The 27,566-nt window shown below is 38.8% G+C and overlaps 1 protein-coding gene across 1 annotated transcript in view; it reads left to right on the top strand.

Annotated features, from left to right (window-relative positions):
• The window catches only part of LOC127633452 (bifunctional heparan sulfate N-deacetylase/N-sulfotransferase 2-like), a 122,002-nt gene extending 94,922 nt beyond the window's left edge, over positions 1-27,080 (top strand). Inside the window, exons 2-14 of the mRNA XM_052112553.1 lie at positions 5,917-7,324; positions 10,236-10,323; positions 10,415-10,569; positions 12,817-13,002; positions 13,418-13,546; positions 13,673-13,855; positions 16,730-16,826; positions 17,262-17,385; positions 18,770-18,944; positions 20,306-20,476; positions 21,980-22,089; positions 24,261-24,363; positions 25,448-27,080. Of these exons, the coding sequence (XP_051968513.1) occupies positions 6,290-7,324; positions 10,236-10,323; positions 10,415-10,569; positions 12,817-13,002; positions 13,418-13,546; positions 13,673-13,855; positions 16,730-16,826; positions 17,262-17,385; positions 18,770-18,944; positions 20,306-20,476; positions 21,980-22,089; positions 24,261-24,363; positions 25,448-25,573 (2,682 nt within the window). The 5' untranslated portion in view covers positions 5,917-6,289 and the 3' untranslated portion in view covers positions 25,574-27,080. The remainder of the gene's footprint in view (positions 1-5,916; positions 7,325-10,235; positions 10,324-10,414; positions 10,570-12,816; positions 13,003-13,417; positions 13,547-13,672; positions 13,856-16,729; positions 16,827-17,261; positions 17,386-18,769; positions 18,945-20,305; positions 20,477-21,979; positions 22,090-24,260; positions 24,364-25,447) is intronic.
• The last annotated feature ends 486 nt before the right edge of the window (positions 27,081-27,566 follow it).

Genomic DNA, 27,566 nt, shown 5'->3' with positions numbered 1-27,566 from the left:
GTTCAAATCAAATGTTCTTGAAAAGCATCTTTGACCATGCCATATGCTTAACAAAATATTACATACTGTATAAAGAAAAAATAAAAGAGGAGAAACATTCTCTGAAAAAAGGACAACACAGCTGGACTTTCACAATTGTCTGTTTCTTATAAAACTGCTTAGACATAAATGAATGTTCTGCTAAAAAACTGAATATTGGCTGAACTTGGTTATGGCAATCATGTTCAAGCATTTACTGTACATGACTGTGATGAGGAGGAGGGCAGGGCCAGCCCCTGAGGACACATTTCGAGCCCTGAATCGGGTTAATCATCCGGGAGGGGATAAAGACTAGCCAGAGGGGCCAGTTCGAGAGAGAGTGACTCATGCGGCTGCTTTGTGTGTCAGTTTGTCTTGTGTTTTATGTTGTTTTAAGCTGAGTTTTACATTAAACCTTCATTTACTGTTCAGCCGGTTCCCGCCTCCTCCTTGCCCATCCTTTATATGTTACATTGGTGCTGAAACCTGGGAGGGAGTAGGGATGCGCGGAGTTCTTGCTGCTGCAATCTGCCAGGGGTGCAGCCACGGCCGTCTGCCTGGGATCAGAGGGGTCGCTGCCAGCCGCGGAGAGCCAGAGGAACCGCTGCCTTCTGCCGAAGAAAGGGAGGAGCGGATCCGTCCGCCAGGGGCCGGAGGACTCGCTGCCGGGGAGGAGTGAGCTGGTGTCTGCCAGTGGGCTAAGGAGCGTTTGAGGACTGGGCGACAGCGTGCCCGGGAGGCGGCCAGCAAGTTTTTCTCTCTCTCTCTCTGTCATTCCACCTTTCTCTCCCAGGGCTCCAAAAGGCGGGGAAGACCTGCCGGCAGGCACTGCCAGAAGATAACGCCCCCCCCCCTCCAGGAATGGATTGCGTCATGCTGGGGGTTTCCCTGGCCTGAGTCGGGCAATGTAGGAGTGTGACGAGGAGGAGGGCAAGGCCGGCCCGTGAGGACACATGGCCGGCCCTGAATCGGGCTAATCAGCCGAGAGAGGGATAAAGACTAGCCGGAGGCGCCAGTTCAGTTTCACATAAGTGCATCTTATGTTTTATGTTGTTTTAAGTTGAGTTATCATTAAACCTTTATGTTGAATATTCAGCTGGTTACTGCTTCTCCTTGCCCGTCCTTATGCTGTTACAATGATGCTCACAATTTACATGACCTGCATATGCCAGTTGTCGTATTCCGATATCTGCAAACTGGAATATTGTCTTAACCTGGTTATAGTAATCAGATTAATGCATTTATTTTACACTTTCAATTTACATGACCAAAACCTCTGATTAATACAGACATATGCCAGCTTATTCTGGTATCTTGAAACCATAATATTGACTTAACCTAGATATGGCAGTAAGGAGGCTTAAAACCAAAGGCGACATAGTTGTGAAAGGTGAATCGCTGAGAAATGGTCCTTGCACATAACAAGTGATGTGAATGACTGCCGTGAATCGACAAGCAATTTGACCATGGTATGGTAGGTGGCTCAATGCACCTTTCAGCTGGTCAGCCCTCCACCTATGACAGATGAGAAGAAAAAAGTACTTCACAAGCAGATCGAAAAAGAAAACTGATTCCTCTAAAAGCTGCAACAGTGATGAAGAGTTTCTTAATGATTTGCTCAATGAGAAAGAAAATATTTGAGACACTTGACAAACTATTTCAGTTCACTTGCTGGACGAGTTGACTAGCAGTATTATCATGTGCACAGTCTGAAGGGTGATTAGAAAGAATTGAGTGTAAAAAAATAATATTAAAGTTTAAAACATGTTATCATTTGGAACAATACTGATTGCATGCCACTGCCAGTCATTCTGTATATACAGTGCAGTACTTGTGTTAAGTATTTACATTTGTTTAAAATCAAGGTGTAATGCACACATATAATGACTGATGTTGTCAAATTGAACTAAACTATTGTATCTTATTGCATGTGTATCTAAATTTGCTCAAAACATGTTACTAATTAAACGTGACAGCATTTAAACGCTCAATGAGTCTATATAATGCAATAAATACACCTCACCCAACAAAACCATTCAGTCTGACCTATAATTAAGATTCAAATTTATTGTCATTGTGCAGTGTACAGAGCCAATGAAATGCAGTTGTTTTTGCATATCCCAACTAAGCTGGGGTCAGAGCACAGGGTCAGCCATGAAACAGCGATCCTGCAGCAGATAAGGTCAAGTGCCTTGCTCAAGGGCCAAACAGTGGTATCTTGGCAGTGCTGGGGTTTGAACCCCCAACCTTTCAGTCAGTGAGCCACCACTGAGCCACCACTTCCCCTATTAGATATTTTAATACTTGCACAGAAAAAATATTTGGAGGATACAATACCATGTTTTTAGTATACAAAGGCATTTTGATACAAAGACATACAGTGCACAGCATTCATTTTATTCATATTTAGTGAATAAAAATGCTTAAAATCCGTACAGTTGTTTATTAAAGGAGTCATGACATACTCTTTTTTTATAATTATATTATCTTCCCTGAGGTCCACTTATAATGTTAGTAAAGTTTTTTTTTTTTTGCACCAAAATGTAATTTAATAATATATAAATTTTCCACCCTATTTCTGGCCCCCTGTCTGAAACGCTGAGTTTTAAGTTCTCTGGCCCTTTAAGACTTCAATGTAAACACCCACTGTTATGATCGGCTAACATCGTGCAGCCCCTCCAATACAGCCATATTTGAAACTAAATCGGAAGAAAATGAACGACAAGCTCCACAACATTATAAAATTAAATTTCAGGGTTTACACAGAACGTATACCTAATACATTGCATCCAAATACATTAAGCACAGTGGCACCTTAACTAAAAAAAAACATTCATGAAATTTGAATTATTCTTGAATGAAACTCCTTACAGTTTTGTGTCTGGTCCAATAGAGTTTTTAACTTCCCCATCTTTAATAATGCTAATTCAATAACAGTTCCTTTGCAAAGCTTGAATCATGTATTGACTGATTCACAAGCAGTCCATGCTGATCTGACGTGAAAACATACAATCCATGCTGAAATGTTCTGAATACGCAAATGTAATGCAATCCATGGTGGTGTTGCGTGTTAGGGATGCCAGCAGGGGGTCCTAATGCCCCAGTAAAGTGATGTGGACACTATACTGTAAAAAGGCACCATCCTTCAGATGAGACGTTAAACCATGATCCTGATTCTGTGTGGTCATTTAAAATCCCAGGGCACTTCTCGTAAAGAGTAGGAGTGTAACCCCGTGTCCTGGCCAAATTTCCCCCATATGCCCTTCTCAATCATGGCCTCCTAATAATCCCCATCCATTCATTGGCTCTATAACTCTACTCCTTCTTCTCATACTCACGGTAAAAAAAGCTTTGCTTTGTCGGCACGCAATTTGGTGCGAATATTCGTTCCAGGTGTGAAGGACTCATTTGGAAACCATTGTTTCTGTAAAAAAAATTATCGCAGCAAGAAATCGCTGTTTGGTGCGAAAAGGCATTTGCATGATCAGAATTATGACCAAAGAATTTAGTAATATTTTTTTTTTTTTTTTGCTAAATTCTTTATCAAAGTTATTCTTGGCAACTGGAAATATCCATTTATTTGGTATAATGTTAGATAAAAGGTTAAGTCAGCTTATATGTTATCTCTGAAATTCCTCTTGCGCTGCCATTCTGTTTTTTTCCCCCTCTCAGAGATTAATCATTGAAATGTGCCATGTTAATGGAACTCTCTGGATCTGTGGTGCAGAAAAGGCTTTACATCCGCAGCTTGTTCTGCACTTTTAACTAATAAAAGCAGTGAGAGAATTTAGACCATAACTTAATAGAAGCTTAATGCAGTATGTCAAACTTAATGATATTTCCCTGTGCCCTTTGAATACAGATGCCCCAAAATTACTTTTGTGTTTTAGGCTTATGAGATTGAAAGAACTGCTTGCAAAGACTAATACCAGGTGTTAAAGGTGATAATTCCAGAGGCAACGGGACTTGTTTGGGTCATTGCTGGGCCTACTTAATTAGAACTCACATTTCTCACAGCTTCAGGTTTCTGCTGCATCTACAGTACAATCTGATAAGTTGGATCCACCAAAGATTTCCATGGCTTCCATTTAAGATAATAAAGAGTAATCAAATGTCATTGAAGACAGCATGGAACAGAAACCAACTTATGATAAACACTGCCAAAAATAATTTTCTTAATACATGTTTCTGTCTTCTTTTCCAATAGAACTATCAAAATATACTTCAAACAAGATGAATTTACTTAAGAACATTTTAGAATATTCATCTTGAATCAAATCGATAAATAATTAAAAAATAATAATAATGAGGGTCATGTTTAAAACAAGAAAATAATATGAAAAAAAAAGAAAGAAAAAATTACTTTATTCAATATAGTATTATTACATTAATATAATACTATATAGTACATTGTCTTAAAATAAGTCTTATTATCTTGTTTTAAGGAGTTTTAGATATTTTTAGTGGAAAACGATATAAAATACTGATTAAGAAAATATATTTTTGCAGTAATCAGACCACCACACTGACATTTAGTACTTAATGCCCTCTTTGTATAGACATGCTACGTATAGGCTACACATAGCACACTGACCCACACTAGCACACATTTTCCAGTCACACCTGAAAGCTTATATCAGGGGAGCATGACTATGGGCTGGTATGGGTTGGAGTTATTTTTGGGAAAAGGTCTCATGTGTTTGTGTGTGTTTGTGTGTATACGTGTATGAGTGATTGAGTGTGTGCTTATGTGTGTCATCTAATGGAAAAATCAGCAGATGGCTCACCTTCATTACTCTCTATGGAGGCACTGAGTGGCCCCTTCTTTTATATGTTGACCCCAGGGAGAGGCTCTTCGCCAAAGTGTTTTCCTGGGAGGATAAAAGAGTACAGTTCAGATAGCAGCATGATTCCATTCAGAAATTCCCACAATTATTTTGTGACTCTTCTTGTTTGGTGTGGGAATCAGCACGGAACATGAACAAGTTATGTACACACATAAACAATTATGATTCTTATGTTACGTGTATTGCGTTTAAAAAACTGTGATATATTGGAATAATTTAATCACTTGATTTTTCATTTATCTTAATTGGATTTTGGTTCTTTGCACAACAAGTGCTGAACTTCATTATAGAGCCAGTAGAGCATAGGCACATTAGTAAAAAAAAACAATGCGAGGAATTAGCGCACCTTGATTCCAGCGTGTTTATTATTACACAAAAACTCTTGGAGTCTGGCTGTACAAAGTATCTGTACATCCTTAAAGCTAGGGTGTGCTTTGTTTTCTGTGTGTCATTACATCACTTGCATAGTGGAACGTTCTAGCCTTTTAAAGATAATACTCTTAACACATTTGATGCATAAATGCTATGATTGCTTTGTGATGCACTTTAATACTGTCAACTCCAGGTTTGCGGGGCTACAAAAACGTTTCTGTATGTGGACAGTCCATGCAGACTGTGCAGATGACGAAATTTCCGTCATATGCATTAGAAGGCATGTGGAAAACTTAAGCATATTTAAGGTTTTACAAATTAAACAAGCTATAGACATATTATGAGCTCATTTTGAGTTTGCATTTTGGTAGGAATCAAATAAATAAGGGATCATTGACCAAATGATGCAGTTTTGTCTTCACTCACACTTGTTCTGAGTGGTGGTCAATCTAATTTTCCTACAAATATTGATGTAAAAATGGAACAAAAAATTGTATTCCCTGTTTGTGACATTTCCATGAATATTCCTAGAACTTATCTTTATTATTATTATTATTATTATTATTACTAAGCTATGCTTATCCAGAGTGTAGGTGTTTGAAAATTGCCTCATCTAAGTATCATTAAGGTATACAGGCTTATTTCGATCCTTCTAACCTTTACTTTGTTTCTCTTTCAGAATGAACAGGTGGTTCTCCTAGAAGTCTTTTCTCCCACCACATTTGTTCAAACAGATGCATCCCCCAGAAAGTTTTTGACTTAAGGAGTAACGCTCGAAAGAACACAAGCTCTCTCTTCACATGATGCCTCCAGCTGCTTACCTGTAGAGCTGTTTTATGGACAAAGGGGGTGCGAAACAAGAACTGAGAATTCAGAGCAGTGGCGACTTCGTCGCAGGCTATGGGGATCATGGTGACCTAGATTTAAAGGTTGTTTCCTGGCAGGGCAACTCCACTCCTGTCTAGTTCCTGATCTTCTTTTCCTCTACCCCTCTCTCAGTGAGAGTCTTGGCACTCTCTTTGTCCCTGTCATCCCACCTGGCCCAGTCAGCCATGGCTGGAGTAAGGAAGTTGGCTCGAGTTCTCCGGCATCAAGGTCTCCACCGCTTGATCTTAGCGCTCATCCTCTTCTGCCTGCTCTCCATGGCCTATCTAGCTTACCACGTCAGTGCTGGACCCAAGATCAAGGAGGCCCCTTTGCCGCTCCCACTGGGTGATTGTGTCGCTGCATCATTAGTTGGTGGAAGACAAAGGACTCCACTATACTTGCCATCGCAAGTCAGCCTGCGGCGACACCCAGTAAGAACAGTGGACAACTCCCGGACAGAGCCTGTGATACTACTCTTTGTGGAGAGCATCTATTCCCAACTTGGACAAGAGATCGTTGCCATTTTAGAGTCAAGCCGCTTTCATTACCACACTGAAATCGCTCCAGGGAAGGGAGACATGCCTCCTTTAGCTTGGCGAGGTCGCGGGCGATACACGCTCATTGTCTACGAGAACTTGCTCAAGTATGTCAACTTGGACTCATGGAACCGGCAGTTACTTGATAAATACTGTCAAGACTATGGAGTAGGAATCATCGGCTTTTACCGTGCTAATGAAAACTCGCCATCCAGTGCTCAGCTCAGAGGCTTCCCTTTATTTTTGCGTTCCAACCTTCCACTTTGGGATTACAGAGTCAACCCTGCTGCCCCCCTGCTCTACATCACCAAACCTAATGAACTGGAACCTGGCCCTCTTCCTGCAGACAACTGGACCACCTTCCTGTCCAACCACAGCACCTATGAGCCGGTTCTGTTAGCTAGCCCCAGACCAGCAGAACCCAATCAGGTCCCAACACACTCCCACCAACAGAGAGTGCTGCTGGCTACAGTTGTTCAGGACTTAGGCCTTTATGATGGAATCCAACGGGTGTTTTTCGGTGGCAATTTATCTTTTTGGCTGCACAAGCTGTTGTTTGTGGATGCTGTGGGTTATTTAACTGGTAGACGGTTGAGTCTGTCGTTGGACAGATTTTTGCTAGTGGACGTGGATGACATCTTTGTTGGGAAGGAGGGGACACGCATGAAAGTGGCAGATGTGGAGGTAAGAGCTTTTTCATCTGCTTTTTGTGGGAGGAGTCGGCAGTTTGCGACTTGCTTGGCAATTTCGTTATTGCCACACGTTATTGCCCAACTTTATTTGACTTTGTTACAATGTTTATTTCTACTTTGTCACAAAAATCTCAATGTTCTCTCTTTGCACTGTCAAAAAAGTGAGAGTCAGTGCTGCAGCATTTTACCAATCAGAAATTAGCATAAGAAATTCAAAGTAATGGCCAGCATCATCCAATCACTTCCAACCATGTTAAAATAAAATTATACATTATAAATTCTGAATCTACTGTATGCACTGATTGCCATTGTCCCATGTCTACCAAACATGTTGTGTGGTCCAAAAATCATCTGCAGTCTGTAACTAAAACTTTTGGTCGGATTTTAGAAGTGAATGCACTTAGCTGCATAGGAAAGCTATAGGATGCTCCTTTGCTCCCAATTTAGTGAATTACTTAACCTCCAGTGTGCTGTCTATATGCACTGGTCTCAGAACAGTTTGAAAAGCACCTTATTTTCATCCTAACCCTATATAAAGCCTCTGAAAGCAATTTTTCAGCTTTTGGATGAACCCGTTGATTCTCAATGTGCACAGTAATTATAAGATTTCTAAGGCAAAATAGCGCTAAAGTGTACAGTAGTGTACATTGTGTTTAAAAGAGTAGCATTTCATGATAAAACGTTCACATTTTAAATATGGCATACAGTAACAGATGAAACTAGAGCCTCTAGTCTTATGACTCAAACAGGTTTAAATGTAAAAACTTAATAAGATTTCTGACCAGATGTAGTTTTGTTGCCGTTTCTCCAAAAGACAAACTCTGCAGTGTTCGGAACCATGCTGTTTTGTCACAATGCCTTTACTGACAGCCCAGAGTCCTCTGAAATGAGATCAGTTGGTTTAAATTAACTTAAATTATGGGTTGCGTATAGCAAAGCCAAAATACAATGTCCATGCATCTGTACGTGGGGTCACACGATGCTAAAAGATTAAATCTTTCACACACAACATGAGTTTATTGTTGTAATCCAATCGGTTTGCCTTCTTATTCCATCTGTTCCTCCTGGTCGGAGACTTCCATAAATACTTAGTTTAAACATGGCGTTACGTTTCAATGGTGCATCGTTCAAATATATAAAAGTTGTGACTTATTGCCCATTTATGCAACAAGTATGCTAAGTTGTAACTTGTGTATGGGTGGTGCAGCTGACCCCAGAATATCAAAGAGACTTGGGATTGGGCTCATTTTACTTGTGCCAGTAATTAAACATCAATTAACCAACCAGAAAACACTGACAACATACTAATAAATGCTTATAACACCTAATCAACTGCATAGCACAGCCCTGGCAAATATCCACAATAGCTCAGCATCATGGCGGCAACATTGCATTGGCAAGCACCACTCACATTTTCTTCATAAAATGTAAAAATTCTTTACTTTTGATAGACAATTAAGAATTTGTAGGGTTGATGGGGAATCAGACCTCAATGAGACCTGACCCACTTCCTTCTCCACCAACTATCCTGCTGCTCTTTTGTTTGAAAAATCTGATCTTTTTTCTCTCTGACTCCCTTCACACTCCCAGAGCTCCTCTATGACTGAAATGAAGCTAATGAATTAGCAAGCTTAATATGGATCAGGGAGATGTTTTCTCTCTGCTGTTGTTTGTAGAGAGCCTTGATTATTGTGCGAGAGGGAGAGCTTGTTTGTAATGCAGCAGAGCATGGCATTCTTTCTTTCTTTCTATCTCTCTCTCTCTCTGTCTCTCATTTCCTCAGAGTGAAAGTGTTTTAGCTGAAGGCTAGCATGGGGCTAATTAGACTGGCTCAATATTTAATTTGAGCTGATAAGTTCTCACAGGGGGTTCTGTGTGGCCCACCACACCAAAAGCAATGACATGGCTGAGGTTTTCACATTTCTGTCTCTCTTTCATTTTTCTCTAACTTGCTCTTGCTTTTTCTTTTCCGGGTAAGGACAATCTTTTTTATATTTAATCTTTTATCCTTTTGATTTTTTCTCACCTTTTACTTTTTTGCCCCTGATTTTGTTATGTAAGATCTAGCCTTATATGGCTCGCTTTTCTACACCTTTGTAAACCCTTATTTCCTTTATAGTATCAAAATAATCTATACAAATACTTTTCATAACAAGGACAGGGTGGTATAACAGTATTTACCTTTCAGTAGTAGATGTGTATCAACCAGTAGAATTCTGCTATACTGTTCATACCATACACTACAGTACATATATTTGTGCTGGCATGTACAGAATTTATATAGTATTTACACATGAGAGATATTAAGAAATATAGAGTAATTTGAAAATACAGAGTGGTATGTGTCCCAAACAAGTCAAGATGAGTGAGAATGTAATTAAAAGGTGTAATGCAAAGCAGAGTTTAAATGTTTACATGTACTGAGCAACATCACACCAATAGTATAATAGTAGATCGGCTGATTTTAAACAATGGTTTCAGATACTTCTAATCCAGTCAGAATTTTGAATTGGAACTATCCGATTTAAAATATTACTTTTACTGTTAAATCTTTGTGTAACATAATGTGTGACCTATCATTTGTTATGAATAATATTGTTAAATTGTGTGTTTTTTTTTTTGTGTACATCAAGTAAAAAAAAAAAAACTTTCAAATTTGCTACATTTTTTATTCACTGGATTGTGAAATGTATCATTACTGAGATATATTATTATCACATTTGATTGTAAGATTTTGATCATACTGCCCACCCTTAGTTTTTATTAACATGGAATAACTTCATAAAGGCCTACCCCATCTTACTCTACAATAGCCTATCATCATCTGCATCATATACACACACTATTTAAACTGTGTGTTCTGCACTGGCTGAAATATGTTTTTTCTTCATTTTCCCCACTAGGCACTGCTTCACACACAAAACAAACTTCGTTCTCTGGTTCCCAATTTTACCTTCAACCTCGGATTCTCTGGCAAGTTTTTCCATACAGGTATGGTGGAGTTGGAGTTGTAGGAGTCATACAGATAACCGCTACCTCCATCTGCACACAAACATGCCCACTTTGTGCCCTTGCTCTTCAGGTACAGATGAGGAAGATGAGGGTGATGATACTCTACTCAGACACAGGCAGGAGTTCTGGTGGTTTCCACACATGTGGAGTCACATGCAGCCTCATCTCTTCCACAACGTCAGCGTGCTTGCAGAACAAATGAGACTCAACAAGCAGTTTGCACAGGTCAGAATATGCCAAATAATACACTATATTAATCCTATCTTAAAGCACGGCATTGGGAATAGGGTTAGGGTTGGTTAGAATTGGTTTGTTTCTTGATTCTAATCAGTTAATACTAGAGGTAGATCGACATATCAATTTTACAGATTAATCAGCACCGATAGTAGCTTTTGGAACTAGTTATTGGTAAAAATCTATGCCGATCATTGTTTATTTAATTTTTTTATTCCTCCGTGAATGTGTCCAGTGCTGAAGGATTCTGTAGTTAGAACGATTCTATGATTCGTTTCCATGCACTGGTTCTGTTGGATGGTTTGATTCAGCAGTTCTTTTATGTCATCACTTAATGATAAATGGTCTGCACTTAAAATGATGTCACTGATTTTAACATCCCGGTGTAATAGGATTCTCTCTGAAACATTCAAATAAGCCATATGGCTTATTATTACTTCTATTCAATTCATTTATAATAATAAGGTTGTTTATTGTCATCAGTGTTTCATTCTGTGATCCTGCTTGTTTTATTTATTACATCTTGGATGATTTTCCTACATTAAAGTTTGCACCTAAAGCACCAAATACAGACACTGATGCAGAAACGTGGATATGTTCTATATGTCTAAAGCATATGAAGAGAATAAATTAGACTTAACTCACCAGAAACCATAATTCATCTTATAACAATTTTAAATATATTCTGCATGCAGAATAAACATGTCAAATTTACAAATCTCATCTTAAATGTTTTTGTGTGTTTTAATCAGAATCTTATTTAATAAAACTATTCATAAGCATATTTCCAGTACGTTTTATTTGTTATTAAAGAAACATACACCCATGCTCGCTCAAGTGTTCGGTTCATGCATGCGCATAGCATTAGCAGCTCACGCATCAGACTCCTCGGTAATCTTCTGCAAACTTCGAAAGTTATTTGGACCGGCTCATTCGGTTCCTTTTGAGTTGGACACGATAAAAAGCTAACTTTCGATTCTGCCTGTAGATTTGAATCGTTAATCGTTGGTTCTAGTAACTCGTAAGAGCCACCTAGCCTGTATGAGTCCAACATTTCGAATTCAGTCTCAGGCTACTAGTCGACTGCATTTAGCATTGTTTTACTATGTTGTTGCTGATATAAGTTAATTAAAATGAATATTTCTTGAAAACCTCCATCACAGTTAGCTACAAAATTGATTAAGAAAAATACAAATAAAACTGGAAAATGTAATATATATATTTATATATATATTTATATATATTTGTATTTTTTTTTAATTTTTTTTTATTAATAACATCAAGTAAAAATGCCTACTTAAAGGGTTAGTTCACCTAAAAATGAAAATTATCCCATAATTTACTCACCCTCAAGCCATCCCAGGTGTATATGAATTTCTTCTTTCAGCCAAACACAATCGGACTTATATAAAAAAAAATGTCTTGGCTCTTCCAAGCTTTATAATGGGAATTAATGGTACCTTAGATTTTGAAGCCCAAAAAAGCACGTCCATCCATCAAATAAAGTAATCCATACTGCTCCAGGGGGTTAATAAAGGCCTTCTGAAGCAAAGTGATGCGCTTTTGTAAGGAAAATATCCATATTTATAACTATAATCACTGGCTTCCGGTAGCGGTAATGGCCGTTCGCCTCCTATCTCCGGCAGGATCTGACAGTTCCACCAGACGGGGCTTACGCCAAACAGAGACATTACATTCCTGTTTCATATTCAGCAAATAAATGTCATCTTAAATTTTACTCCAGTCTGCGAGTCTTCCTGATAGAACTAAAGTTACATTCATTTAGATTTTGTGAACTGGCTCGACCAGTTACTTTTTGAGAATTTGCTCAAAAGAATGATTCGTTCAAGAATCGGTCATCACTGGAGGCCTGGGTAGCTCAGCGAGTATTGACGCTGACTACCACCCCTGGAGTTGCGAATAAAGGTTGTGTTGAGTGACTCCAGCCAGGTCTCCTAAACAACCAAATTGGTCCTGTTGCTAGGAGGGGTAGAGTCACATGGGGTAGCCTTCTCGTGGTCGCTGTAATGTGGTTCTTGCAGTTTTGAACTTGAATTACATCAAACTTTGAACTTGAATTTCTAGTTTTATTGATAGCATTGCAGTTGCATATCAGTTCACAGCCAAAGCTCATAGACCGCACCTTACAGTATTTTGGTCTACAGCCTTTCAGTTACCAGCCTAGACATTTAAACATTAGGCTAAACAACTGACATCTGTCTCTTTATGGTGTTTCAGGAGCATGGGATCCCCACAGACATGGGCTACGCTGTAGCCCCCCATCACTCAGGTGTGTATCCTGTGCACAGTCAGCTTTATGAGGCCTGGAAAAGTGTGTGGGCCATCAAGGTGACCAGCACAGAGGAGTATCCTCATCTCAGGCCTGCCCGCTACCGAAGGGGCTTTATATACAATGGCATACAGGTAAGAACAAGCCAAGTCTCCCATTTAAAGTGAAAGAAGTTACCCCCTATAGTTTACTTCTACATTCAAAACCTGGAAATCCACAGCATTTATGCATTAAGAATTCTTGATTGTTTGTAGCCATTAAGCTTATATATGTTCTTGTAATTTCCAAGGAAAACAGCTTGTGCCTCTAACTTGTTCGTTTAGGGCTGTTTATTTGAGTTTTTAGATTGCATTGGGAATTGTGTCAATGAAAAGATGAGCAACTGTGCGGAATATAAATTATAACAGACACAGTTTTTCTGTTTGAATGTAGCTTCATTTCACAAAAAATGGGTTCGATATCTTTTCTGAAGAGGAAAAATACTGTATAAATATACAATAATTTTCTATAGTGGCATCTAAATATGTATTGTGTGGTTTTGTGTGTCAGGTTCTCCCTCGGCAGACGTGTGGGCTTTTCACACACACCATCTTCTATAAAGATTATCCAGGAGGCCCTCAGGAGCTGGACAAAAGCATTCGTGGAGGAGAGCTCTTTCTTACAGTGCTGCTTAATCCAGTTAGTCTTACACACACACACGGATGCAGATCCAACATGTAGCCAACATCTCAGATATTTATGCTATATAAAAGACAAAAAAATGCCTTTTTTGACCTACTTGTCCCCTGCCTCTCCCATGGGTAGGTCAGTATATTCATGACTCACCTGTCGAACTATGGCAATGACCGGCTGGGCTTGTACACCTTTGAGTCATTGGTGAGGTTTGTGCAGTGCTGGACTCACCTGCGCCTGCAGACTCTGCCTCCCATCCGCCTCGCTCACAAATACTTCCAGATTTTCCCTGACGAGAGAGACCCCTTGTGGCAGGTTGGTGCAATTACAGTTTATTGGTTCTGTCAAACTTAATGAACTTCTTTGTTCTTGGTGAATCTGAGAAATTATTTGGGGAGATTACAGACCACTCAAATACATATTAACAGGAGAAATCCCAACGCTGCTTTTATTCAGTTACGGCAGCTGTAGGAAATTAAGTCCATCCTATCATTTAAATTATATATATATTTTTATATACGCATCACCTTGACTTCCCTGAGAAAAAATAAATACATTAATTATATATATATAGAAAATATCTGGAAAAATTATCAGTTTCTCTGAATTTACTATTTATTGGTATATGTTTGAGTAAAATTTACATTTTTATGAACACTTTATAGAATAAAGTACTGGCAACATTTCTCCCAAATTCCAAATGAAAATATAATATTGTCATTTAAAGCATTTATTTGCAGAAAATTACAACTGGTCAAAATAACAAAAAAGATGCAGTGTTTTCAGACCTCGAATAATGCAAAGAAAACAAGTTCATATGCATTTTAAATACAATACTAACGTTTTAACTTAGGAAGAGTGCAAATATTTGGTGGAATAATCCTGATTTTCAATCTCAGCTTTCATGCATCTTGGCATGCTCTCTACCAGTCTTTCACATGTATGTGAAATTGTCTATTCGTTGGGTGAATTTATGACTTTTTGCACAAAAATTCAAGCAGCTCGGCTTTGTTTGATGGCTTGTGGCCATCCATCTTCCTCTTGATCACATTCCAGAGGTTTTCAATGGGGTTCAGGACTGGAGATTCGGCTGGCCATGACAGGGTTTTGACCTGGTGGTCCACTATCCACACATTGACTGACCTGTCTGTGTGGTATGAAGCATTGTCCTGCTGGAAAAACCAATCCTCAGAGTTGGGAAACATTATCAGAACAGAAGGAAGCAAGTCTTTATTCATGCATCCTTCACAAAGAAGAATCTGCCCGATTCCAGTCTTGCTGAAGCACCCCCAAATCATTAGACAGAGACCTGGAGAGGCCTTCAAGCCACAGTGTCTCGCACCCACTCTGAAAATTGGTGGAGGAACTGTGATGCACCAGGAGTGGCATAAAGTCACCCAACAGCAATGTGAAGACAGGTGGAGAGCATGCCAAGACACATGAAAAGAAACTGATAATTTTGCAGTGGTCTCTTCATTTTTTCCAAAGCTGTGTATGTATATACACTCACCTAAAGGATTATTAGGAACACCATACTAATACTGTGTTTGACCCCCTTTCATCTTCAGAACTGCCTTAATTCTACGTGGCATTGATTCAACAAGGTGCTGAAAGCATTCTTTAGAAATGTTGGCCCATATTGATAGGATAGCATCTTGCAGTTGATGGAGATTTGTGGGATGCACATCCAGGGCACGAAGCTCCCGTTCCACCACATCCCAAAGATGCTCTATTGGGTTGAGATCTGGTGACTGTGGGGGCCATTTTAGTACAGTGAACTCATTGTCATGTTCAAGAAACCAATTTGAAATGATTCGAGCTTTGTGACATGGTCCATTATCCTGCTGGAAGTAGCCATCAGAGGATGGGTACATGGTGGCCATAAAGGGATGGACATGGTCAGAAACAATGCTCAGGTAGGCCGTGGCATTTAAACGATGCCCAATTGGCACTAAGGGGCCAAAAGTGTGCCAAGAAAACATCCCCACACCATTACACCACCACCACCAGCCTGCACAGTGGTAACAAGGCATGATGGATCCATGTTCTCATTCTGTTTACGCCAAATTCTGACTCTACCATCTGAATGTCTCAACAGAAATCGAGACTCATCAGACCAGGCAACATTTTTCCAGTCTTCAACTGTCCAATTTTGGTGAGCTCTTGCAAATTGTAGCCTCTTTTTCCTATTTGTAGTGGAGATGAGTGGTACCCAGTGGGGTCTTCTGCTGTTGTAGCCCATCCGCCTCAAGGTTGTGCGTGTTGTGGCTTCACAAATGCTTTGCTGCATACCTCGGTTGTAACGAGTGGTTATTTCAGGCAAAGTTGCTCTTCTATCAGCTTGAATCAGTCGGCCCATTCTCCTCTGACCTCTAGCATCAACAAGGCATTTTCGCCCACAGGACTGCCGCATACTGGATATTTTTCCGTTTTCACACCATTCTTTGTAAACCCTAGAAATGGTTGTGTGTGAAAATCCCAGTAACTGAGCAGATTGTGAAATACTCAGACCGGCCCGTCTGGCACCAACAACCATGCCACGCTCAAAATTGCTTAAATCACCTTTCTTTCCCATTCTGACATTCAGTTTGGAGTTCAGGAGATTGTCTTGACCAGGACCACACCCCTAAATGCATTGAAGCAACTGCCATGTGATTGGTTGATTAGATAATTGCATTAATGAGAAATTGAACAGGTGTTCCTAATAATCCTTTAGGTGAGTGTATATATATATATATATATATATATATATATATATATCATACACGAAAAGACTTGAGGTTGTAATTGGTGCCAAAGGTCCTTCAACAATGTATTGAGCAAAGGCTGTGAATACTTATGTACATGTGATTTAAAAAAAATAAAAAACATTTATACATTTGCAAAGATTTCAAACAAACTTCTTTCACGTTGTCATTATGGGGTATTTTTTGTAGAATTTTGAGGAAAATAATGAATTTAATCCATTTTGGAATAATGCTGTAACATAACAAAATGTGGAAAAAGTGAAGCACTGTGAATACTTTCCGGATGCACTGTATAGATAGATATATATTTATATATCAAGTTGTGTTGGATTTTCCCTAATGGATTTCACAGAATGATGGATTTTACAAGGGATTTGTATTAATAATCTTATTTTAACTTATGCTCACATTATACTAACAAATATTCCCCTTTAATAAACAGAATCCATGTCATGACAAGAGACACAAAGACATTTGGTCCAAAGAGAAGACCTGTGACAGACTACCCAAGTTTCTAGTGATTGGTCCTCAGAAGACAGGTAACCACAGAACAATTTAATTTTTTTTTATATACTTCGTATTTATACATTTTGCAAACACTTACCAAAAGACTTACAGTGCATTCAAGATATACGTTGTTTTAGTTTGTCAATATGAATGTTTTCTGGGAATCTAACCCATGACCTTGCCGTTGCTTGTGGCATGCTCTACCAGTTTAGCTATAAGAACCCTATATAGTCTGATATATGGTCGGATTGTTTTTAGTAACACGAGTACGAAAACATGTTTGTCAGTCAATTAAACAATTAAAACAGGACGGCAATACTAAGAAATAATTACCCAGGCTTAATGATGTAGAACACTTAATTTTGGACAGAAATGACAGTACTCGAACATTTCCAAGAAATGTGATGAATGTTTGATCACAACAGCTTTGTGCAGGGCTTTAATTTGGTTTTTATGGTCCTTACCAGGAACTACTGCATTGCACTTGTTTCTCTCCCTCCACCCTGCCATTACCAGCAGTTTCCCCAGCACTGTCACCTTTGAAGAGGTGCAGTTCTTCAGCGGACCAAACTACCAGCGTGGCATTGACTGGTAACCATGGAAACTCCTGCATGCCTAATTTTCTTTGTTTTCAAATCAGCTACACATTTTTGCAAAGCCTTACACACTGTACTCACAGAACAAATGATGGGAGAGTGCGTTATGTTTCAGAAATTGTTGTTAATTAGTGGCATTTGCTAAAGCAAAAAATTACATCTAACGTTACTATAAATACATTTTTAAAAATAGAATTTGATGTGCCACGTTCTACATTTCACCGCAGTTTCCTGTTGAATGAACACTCGAGTTGCTACAACAAGAGTTTTGTTCACTTTCACACAAATAACGACTACAACGGCCGATTATGACATCATAAACACTTAATTTTTGCTCTATTACTCATACACTGCTGTTATCAAAACACTTATTATAACCAAAGTCTTTCTAGCAAGTCAGTCCACTGTCTGACATTTTTGGAACACTCTCGGGAGGCTATTTCCAGTCATGCCAGTGCAGCTCCTATCGAACTGAATGGATAAAGACTGAATTCTCAAAAACAGTTTGTCAAGATTATGCTCAAAGAACATATTTCAAATCAGCAATATAATTTGACAATATTGGAATCATAAATTGTGATTCTTTACCTCATATTACGCTAAAAAACTAAATTTTTATAAAAGAGTTGATTGACAGGTGATGTCTATATCTAAAAGGTGATTGGCTCTTTTAAATGTATGGCGGGAATTCCTTTCTACATCCGTTGACCATGGGGCACTCAGAGCTCTAATTTCTCCCGTTCGTTTTAATAGAAGTGGCCCATCTCTGCTAAAAAAATCTGTTTTAACACATCATTTGAAAAATGACAGATTTTAATGCTGGTATTACAAACCAACCTATATTAACTAACAGAATTAATTGGTTACTTCAGAAAATGTGGCATTTGCTTTTTCCACTCAGTCGGTTAGGTTTAGGGTTTTGTTCACCTCTCATTTGCTTTTAGGAAAGTGTTTTTTAAGTTTAGGAGGTACATTTTTCTTTTACTTAATTAAACCTCCATCTAATATTCAACTTGTTTAAGGTTTCCGTAAATTGTGTGGTTTGTTGAGGAGAGGTGTGCTATTCCTTTTCTAAGCGATTAAGCGTACACTTTCCCCCTGGCTGACAATAAATAAATAAATAAATAAATCAGTCATAAAATGCTGTAGTCTGAGATTGGAGGAGGGACCCAAACAATAACTGCTGATGAAAATATCCTAAGATATTTGGGTGAGCACTTTGAACCCCTGAAAAACTCTCTGGCAACTACTCAAAACACCCTAGCATCATGACACTATTCAGATTTCTTCATTAGATCTAAACAAAAAAAACTTTTTGATTTAAATGGAAATGTATTTAGTAAGGGCTATTAGTGTAACTCTGCTGGTCTGTCTTACAGGTATATGGATTTTTTCCCTGTACCCTCTAACGCGAGCACAGACTTCTTGTTTGAGAAAAGCGCAAACTACTTTGACACAGAGACTGCCCCAAAGAGAACAGCTGCACTGTTACCCAGAGCCAAAATAATCACCATACTCATCAACCCCACTGACCGGGCGTATTCCTGGTACCAGGTGCGTTTTTGTGTGCAGAAATATATAGTCCCTATTTACACATGAAATACAGGTGTTAATGGAGTTAATGGAGATTTTTGTGATCAGAATATTCAAACCACATTTTGAGGTAGTCAGAAACACATGTGATCACATCACATTTGTAGTGTAATCATTAAAGCATCCTGATGCGTCCCGGAAAAGAGTGAAGGACCCTCCCCTTTCATTTCTGATTGCAAGTTGTCACAAAAGAAGTATTTTAAAGGGGTCATGACATGAGAAACCAAATTTGCCTTGATCTTTTGGTATATAAGAGGTCTTTGTATCATTAAAACGTCCTGCAAGTTTAATATTTTAAGACGTCCTCCCCATTCTAAACGAATCATTTATTTAATCAAGCTCAAAATACAGCTCGTTCTGGATTCATGGTTAGAAGTGACGTGTCGGTTAGAAGTGACGTACCAGCGTTTGCATATGACCGCCTCCAGCACAAGATAACTACGCTTTAAGCGCAAGACAACTACGCTCATTTCAGTATCGCCGTGCGCCTCACAAGTGTTCAGTCGATGGACAGCGAGCTCTGACAGAGACTACTTGTGCACAGGAAAATTACGATGCCACACAGATGTGCTGTTCCTGGCTGTGGTCAAACAAAACCTCTGAATAAGCTGCCGAAAGATCCAGACGTCAGGGAAAAATGGATGCAGTTTATTTTTTGCGGATCGACCCAGTCACGGCAGTGTTAACTTAAGCGTTTGTTCTGTACATTTTAAGGATGACTGTTTTGAGAACAAATCTCAATATGATGCTTTCTTTGCCAGAAAACTGTTGCTCAAAGATAAGTCCGTGCCGACTATTCTGGGAACAACGACGACGCAAACTGTAAGTAGGCCTAATCTATTTTAAACTTTAAACTACTTTTTAAAGCGCAATTTCATTCATTATGAATAATCACAGTGTTTTTACTTAGTTTACTTGCATATTGTTCTGGCTGGGGGCGTCAATAATTGATACATAGGCACTGACGTTAGCCAATCATAACAGTGGGCGTTAACACTGAAGTCTTAAATGGAAAACGCCCCCAAAACAGACTGTTTGAATCAGAGGATGAGAAACAGGGTGGGAAAAGGTCATAAATCACTAGATTTTAAAAGTTTTTCTTAAAAAAAAATATATTAATACTATAATTGCACCTAAGGGAACATAATAATACAATAAAAAAAAACATGTCATGACCCCTTTAAATGCATGTTAAGCAGTAATGTGTCTCATCGGATCACCTGAGATGGATCATAATACAAACATGAGTAAATAGGGCCATAGAGAGCCATCAGCAGGAAACAAAAACAACAGTTTAATTTCACTGCTGTCTCTCTCTCTAGCATCAGAGGGCTCATCAGGACCCAGTGGCACTCAACTACACTTTTCATGAGGTGATCTCGGCAGGTCCTTCCTCTCCTGCAGATCTGCTGTTGCTGCATCGCCGCTGTCTGCAGCCTGGAGCTTACAGTAGTCATCTGGAGCGCTGGTTACACCACTACCAGCCCAGCCAGGTGCATGCTGCATACCAGGGACTAAAACCAAAATGTTTTTCATTTTGGTTCGTTCTGAGCAGAAACTGTATTTTTTCGGTCAGATTCCGGTATTCCGTTGCCTTCTTTCCAAATGGCAACCGGTTAGAATGAAATTAAAGAACAGTTAAAGTGATAGTTCACTCAAATATTTTCTCATCATTTACTCATCCTCATGTCATTCCAGATGTGTATGGCTTTCTTTCTTCAGCAGAACACAAACAAAGATTTATAGAAGAATATCTCAGCTCTGTAGGTCCTCACGATGCAAGTAAATGGTGATCAGACCTGTGTAGCTCCAAAAATCACATAAAGGAAACATAAAAGTATTCCATATGACCCCTGTGGTTAAATCATACCTTCAGAAGCAATATAATAGGTGTGGGAGAGAAACAGAGCAATATTTAAGTCCTTTGTTAACTTTAAATCTCCACTTTCAGATGTGAAAGTGAAACAAAACAAGCACCACATTTTACTTTCACAAATGAAAGTGGAGATTTAGAGTAAAAAAAAAAAAAGGACCAAAATTAGTAGCCTATATAAAATACAATAAAAAAAATTATAAATGTATACTTAATATTAAATATATCCCCAAATGTATTTAAAATATTTCAAAAATACATCTGGCCATAAAAATTAACTAAAGGAATGTTTTGGGTTCAAATTCAAGTTCAATACAATTTCAGCTCAATCGACAGCATTTGTGACATAATATTAATTACCACGAAAATGTATTTCTACTTCCCTCCATTGCTTAAAAAAAAAAAGCAAAAATTGAGGTTACAGTGATGCACTTACAATGGAAGTGAATGGGGCCAATTTTGGAGGGTTTAAACAGAAATGTGAAGTTTATAATTTTTTAAAGGCACTTTCATTCTTCTGTTAAAAATGGGTATTATTTGAGCTTTAATGTTGTTTAAATTGTAATATTTACAGCCGTTTTAGGGTTTGTTGACATTACATCATCATTGTAACCAAGTCGGCTATAACTTTACACAGATAAGGTTAGTAAGCGATTTATCACACTAAAAACTTGTTTACATGAATATTGTTTATGTCTTGAGGCTATACTTTTGAAAAAGTTTGTATTGAACTCGGAACATTCCTTTAATAGCCAAAAATTCTCTCTCCTGCATGCATGCACATGTTGCTTGGGCTTGTGTGGACTGAACATCATCTAACAATAATTAATTGAAGCCTTGGAAACGGAGTGATTTACTTTTTACCTTGATATTGTTCCTTGTACCTGAATTAACAGTGCATGTGTACATAATAATTAGATATATTTTTCTGAAGTTTCCTTCAGAATCAAAGCACATGCTTATGTTCAACTAAAAAGAGAGAAGCCTCATTTTTTGGACAACAGGAAGTGGTGTAATTCTTACATACTGTACAATGAATGGTGACTGAGGCTAACATTTTCCTAGCATCTCCTTTTGAAGCTGTATAATTGTGTGATCTGTGTGTGTTCTCTGCTGTAAGCAGCTGCTGATGGTAGATGGTGTGCAGCTGCGCTCCAGTCCTGCTCAGGTGATGGATGGCATTCAGAAGTTTCTGGGAGTCGCACCGTATTACAATTACACTCAAGCACTTATGTACAAACTCTCATTATTTATCTCTCTGTATTACTGTATGAAATGGATGGTTCCAGTCCTAGATGCTGATTGGTCAATAAAGATTTCCAGCTGTACTAAAATACACAATTAATCAAGCTAGTGTGAATATTACTGCACAGCACTCAGAGGCCAACTATGACAGTTAGTTAACATTACATGGACAGTATATTCTAGCTCAGGGGTCGGCAACCTATGGCATGCGGATGGGCAATCACTGGCTTGCCATCAACGTGAGAGAGGAGTAGACTATTTTATTTATATCAATTTGCTCCTGCATTCTAATCTACATCTTGATGTAATCCTTCCTCATGATCATGCAGCATGTTTTCATGAGCTGAATAGCAGACTAAACAAAAAGTTAAAATGTGGCGAGTCTGCAGTATACCCAACAGACTCATGCAGCGTGTGCAAGCCATCACGAGCAGGTAGCGCTTCACTTCCGGTTAATTGTGTGAGTAAACGTGCCCGCTTTGCTTCAGTCAGGCTGCATGGATAACAGCCTACATTCAGTGTTTCATTTGATTCTTTTTGCTTTCAGAACAACACGTGATGTAATAAGGAAAACACCACTATTAATCCTTGAAAGTGATGGGAAGATCGAATCATTTTGATTTGAAAAGTTGGCACAGCCATTGACCAGGAAAATAAAAAATGGCATGCCATGTCAAAAAAGTTGCCGACCCCTGTTCTAGCGGAAGGATAGCACTTAGTGTTAGTTCACCCAAATGAAAATGCTCTCATCACTTACCCTCATGCCAATCCAGATGTGTATGACTTCATATGCTGAACTCAAATAGAGATTTTTAGAAGAATATTTTAGCTCTGTTGGTCCTCACAATGTAAGTAAATGGGTGCCAAAAGTTTGAAGTTCCAAAATCCACATAAGGGCAACATAAAAGTACTTCAGATGACTCTGGAGGATAAATCCATATCTTCTGAGGTGATATGATAGGTGTAGGTGAGAAATGCATTCATGTTTAAATCCTTTTTTAGTATAAATTCTCTTCCCTGCTTCCCTGAGATTGCCTCTACTTTCATTTTCTCATTCTCCTTCTGTTTTTGGTGATTCACATTCTTTGTACATATCACCACCTAATGGGCAGGGAGGAGAATTTAAGGTAAAAACTGACTTAATGTTGATCTGTTTCTCACCCACACTTTTCATTTTGTGCTTGAACACATGGATTTAACTACTGGACACTTTTATGTGGATTTTGGAGCTTCAAAATTTGGGCACCCATTCATTTGCATTGTGAAGAATTACACAGCTGAAATATTCTTCTAACATTCTTCATTTGTGTTCTGCAGAAGAAAGAAAGTCATACACATCTGGGATGCCAGGAAGGTGAGTAAATCATAAGAGAATTTTCATTTTTGGGTCAACTGTCCCTTTAATGAATTTGCTTGACATTTGAAATGGAAATTATTGTCCTTCTTTAAAAAATGTTTTGTATGTAGTGACCTTTTCATGAAAGCAATAAGACATTCAAGACCAGATAATATTGTGAATATAGTCATTGTTGCAACAACCCTTATAAAGCACAGCCTCTAGTACCTTATTGCTTAAGTCTAGAAACATACTTTACAGAGCGTTCAAACACAGATACGAGAATTTGGCCAATGCATTGCCAATACTTAGTCCCTATGAACTTAACATGCATTCTTATGTTTGTCTGTCAGTAACGAACATCAGTACTCAGTGGGTCAATAGAGTTGCCCTCAAAAGTTTGTGCCAAATGTGTCATTATTCAGGCAAGTTGCTATAAATATCTTTGAACTTGTTAAGAAATATTATCTTCAAACTGTTGCGCCACCAATACAGTAGTTGAATTACTGTAAAAAAATAAAATGTATCAGTGGACCATTCCCAATAATATTGACTACAGCGCCCCTATGTTGAGAATGCATACTTGCATTATGAATTGCGGTCTGACATTTGGAACGCAATAGTGCACAATGTCAAGCTTGCATAGCTGGAAGCTTCTACATTCACATACTTGCATTGAGTATGTTTAGGCCTTAAATCTAACAATTGATGTTTTACAATAATATGATTCTAAGTGTTTCTTAAGGGGAGAAGTAAACTGTACATGCTCTGTTGTGTGTGTGTGTGTGTGTGTGCGCGTGTGTGTGTGTGTGTGTGTTTATAGGTTTGATGAGAGTAAAGGTTTCTGGTGTCAGAAACTGGAGGCGGGCCGCACTCGCTGTCTGGGAAAGAGCAAAGGAAGGAAATATCCAGACATAAGCCCTGAGGTAAATCTCACTTCTCAACATTAGAGCTCCAGATATAGAGATGAGATCGACACAATTGAACAAAAATAAACATCTAGCTAAAAGTCAGTCACTCTACATCCTGTTTTCCACAGTCTGATTGGCCAAAGGAGCTTACACACTAGAGAAAGCTGATGGAGCCTTTGACGATAGAAATACATGTGATGCTTGTCTGAAATTCTCATCAGTCTATGAATGAACAAAAATGAAGTCTAAACAAGTTGCAGTAAAAAGTTACAATTTTCTCAACTTTTGGTCACGACTAGGTCTCTAGTCGGAAACCCTTGCGGTTGAAATCAATGGTTTCTCAACATTCTCTGACGCAACGTAAACTCTTGTGTGTAAGTGCCCTAAAGGCCAAAGTATACTTCAATTGTCCGAATGTGACGTCAATTGCGTCATTCGCACAGTCCTTGTGGACTGTCTGCGCACAGCCCAGTATCTTTGCTATATCATTACTAACTGATTAGAATAATGGTTTTGGCTCAGTGGAGGATTAAATAACCTTAATAATCCTGTAGACTTACATTGACAGAATGTTCAAACAGGCCAACAGAGTGCTTGTTAATTCAAACTTCAATTGTCAAAAAATTCTAACAACCTGTCCACACAGGGCGCATCTGTTTACTCGACACAACGGCTTGAGGCTGTCTACACTGAACGCATTGGTACTAACGTTCAGAACCATTTATTGTGTTGGTAGTAGATGTGGGAGCGCGTGCAAGACACACCGTTTACTGTAATGCTTTTGACTTGACGCACTGTGCCACTCGCGCCCGGTGTAGACAGGGTGTAATGTAAATGAACCCACAAAGGGGCTGCCATATCATGGCTTCACGTTACAATACAAAATCTATCCATTTATCTTTCTGAGGATTTTATCTGAAGGTCTACTTAACTATCAATCTATCTTTATAAAACTTTCAGACAAAGGCTTTGTCAAGCCAACATCAATGTTTGTCTTGACCAACCTTACCTATCTAGCTACAATTACTGCCCTCAATAATCAGTCCTACTGTAACTATATATTAAATACATATTCTAAAAAATTTTTTTCTATATACAGTCGAGGGCGTTTCTCTCAGAGTATTACCGCGAGCAGAACGTGGAGTTGCTCAGGCTGTTTAAACGTCTGGGGCAGCCTCTGTCCATCTGGCTCAGAGACGAACTTCACAATGCTAGCTGGAGCTGATGAGAACCTACACAAGGCGATCCATGCTAGAACCTTGTTCCACACAGGAGAACTCAGGAGGCCCGTGTGCATCAGGCGCAGTAAGATGGCATCTGACCCTCTCGCCCTCCATTATCCACATGGGCTGTGACAGAACAGATGGCCAGATCACGCTGTCAGTCCACACAAAATCAGGTTGTCAGAGCCAACCACGTTACGTGAACTTGTAGAGGACATTAATGGAATCATGGATACATGAAAATGAAATGGGAACACCCTGATAGACAGAGCCCAAAAACACTTCCAGAGTGGTTTGAGATTCGCCATGAAATGCCCTTTTTGAAATGCAAATGTTATCTCTTGGAAAAGGGGGAATTGCACAGAGCCTTCAGGAGAGGAACATTCTTGAAATGCCTATGAAAAGGAGGGACTGTGCAAGGATTATTTAAATTTTGTTTTAATTCTGCCAAGCAGAGAATTATTTAAATATGTGTTTCAAAAATGTCAGCCTTCTTGCTGCTTTTCTTCTTACAAACAGCTATATTTATGTGATTTCTGTTAGAGACAGTTTACAACCAAACAAGCTATAGAGAAGAATTCATGAAGAATCATCCATGAGGCAGATTTTCTTTTAAAATGCATGAATTACGCAGGATTTGTTTTTCTAAAGATTTCATTTCTGAATAGCTTTGTGATTCACATGTACTGTAATGGCTCTGTTCCAAAAGCTAGTGAGCTGCCTACACAGATAGCACTTTAAGCCATCATAGGTATGATGCTGAGTCCCAATGTAAAGGCTGTACCAAAATTAGCACAATTATGCTAACTTTTAAGATACTTTTGTTGCGAAGGCAATCTCAAAATGCATGGTGGCTGAAAATGTTCATCCAAGATGGTTGGCTAATCAAGATAAATTTTCATTTTTATAAATGTATTCCTGCCAATATCTAAAAGTATCAATAAAAATAATAATAAAAAAAAACATACTATTCACCTGTTAGCTTAGCAATATGCTATGGAGTTGTAGCCTATACTTAAGAGATGTGCAAATCGGTCACTTGTGAGGTTCCATTTCAGTTAAGAAAGTGCCTCAGAAGGTTGCTGCCTATGTAGGCATCAGACAGCAAGGCAGCTCACTACATTCTGGAACAGAGATAATATCTGTTGAGTCCCGGAGAATCATTTTAATCCTGCCAAACCAAACTGTACCTCCACAGACACAAACGTTTTGCCAATATGAAAAATACTGTATGCTGCAGACTTCTGTTGATAATGAGTGAATGTTTATTGTGTGTATGTGTAGCAGTTGGGTAAAAAGTCTATGAATTCACAGTAATGTGATCAGACTTCATGTCTGGTCTTTAAAGTAAACGCACACCTCGACAAATAAAGGCACAGATCAAACGATGCTGCATCTCAGGTCCCTCTTTTTATTCATCTTGGTTTAAATGAAGGTGAACCAGGGGGACAGACAATCTTATCTCTTTCCTGCAGCCTAATTTATCAGATGGAAGGAAGAGTTAAAGTTAGAGAGAGTTTGATTAATCACGATACAAATACAAGAGACTCGCCCTCCATTTCAGAGCTCTGGGGCTCAGCTGGTCAACTGCAGGAAACAAAGCCCTTAAATAAGTCTTGCTCGGATCCTCTGGGAGACACCACAGACAGTACACAGAGTGCTGGAGGGTACAGGGAAATAAATAAATTGTGTGAACTCCAATCCGCATCCGACTGCAGACTGCCCTAGCCCTACAAAGTTAAGATGCAGTAACAACAACACTGAAACAGAAAACGGCTTTAAAGTTTTGATTGTGTGTGAGGCTTTTTGACCTGAATCTGAAAGTCATGTTCACCCTCAAATGCATCTCCAGGTAACCCAGTGGTAACACTTCTAATATCTATTGTCATTTGCTATTATTGTTCTAACCTTTATTACAGTACTTTAAAGGTGCACTCAGTAACTTTTTGTTTGTGTCATCTTGGACCTACAGCGACACAAATTAGTGTGGATGCA

The sequence above is a fragment of the Xyrauchen texanus genome, chromosome 40 (assembly GCF_025860055.1).
Source record: "Xyrauchen texanus isolate HMW12.3.18 chromosome 40, RBS_HiC_50CHRs, whole genome shotgun sequence".
Lineage (NCBI taxonomy): Eukaryota > Metazoa > Chordata > Actinopteri > Cypriniformes > Catostomidae > Xyrauchen > Xyrauchen texanus.
This window is presented reverse-complemented; position numbering and strand designations above follow the sequence as displayed.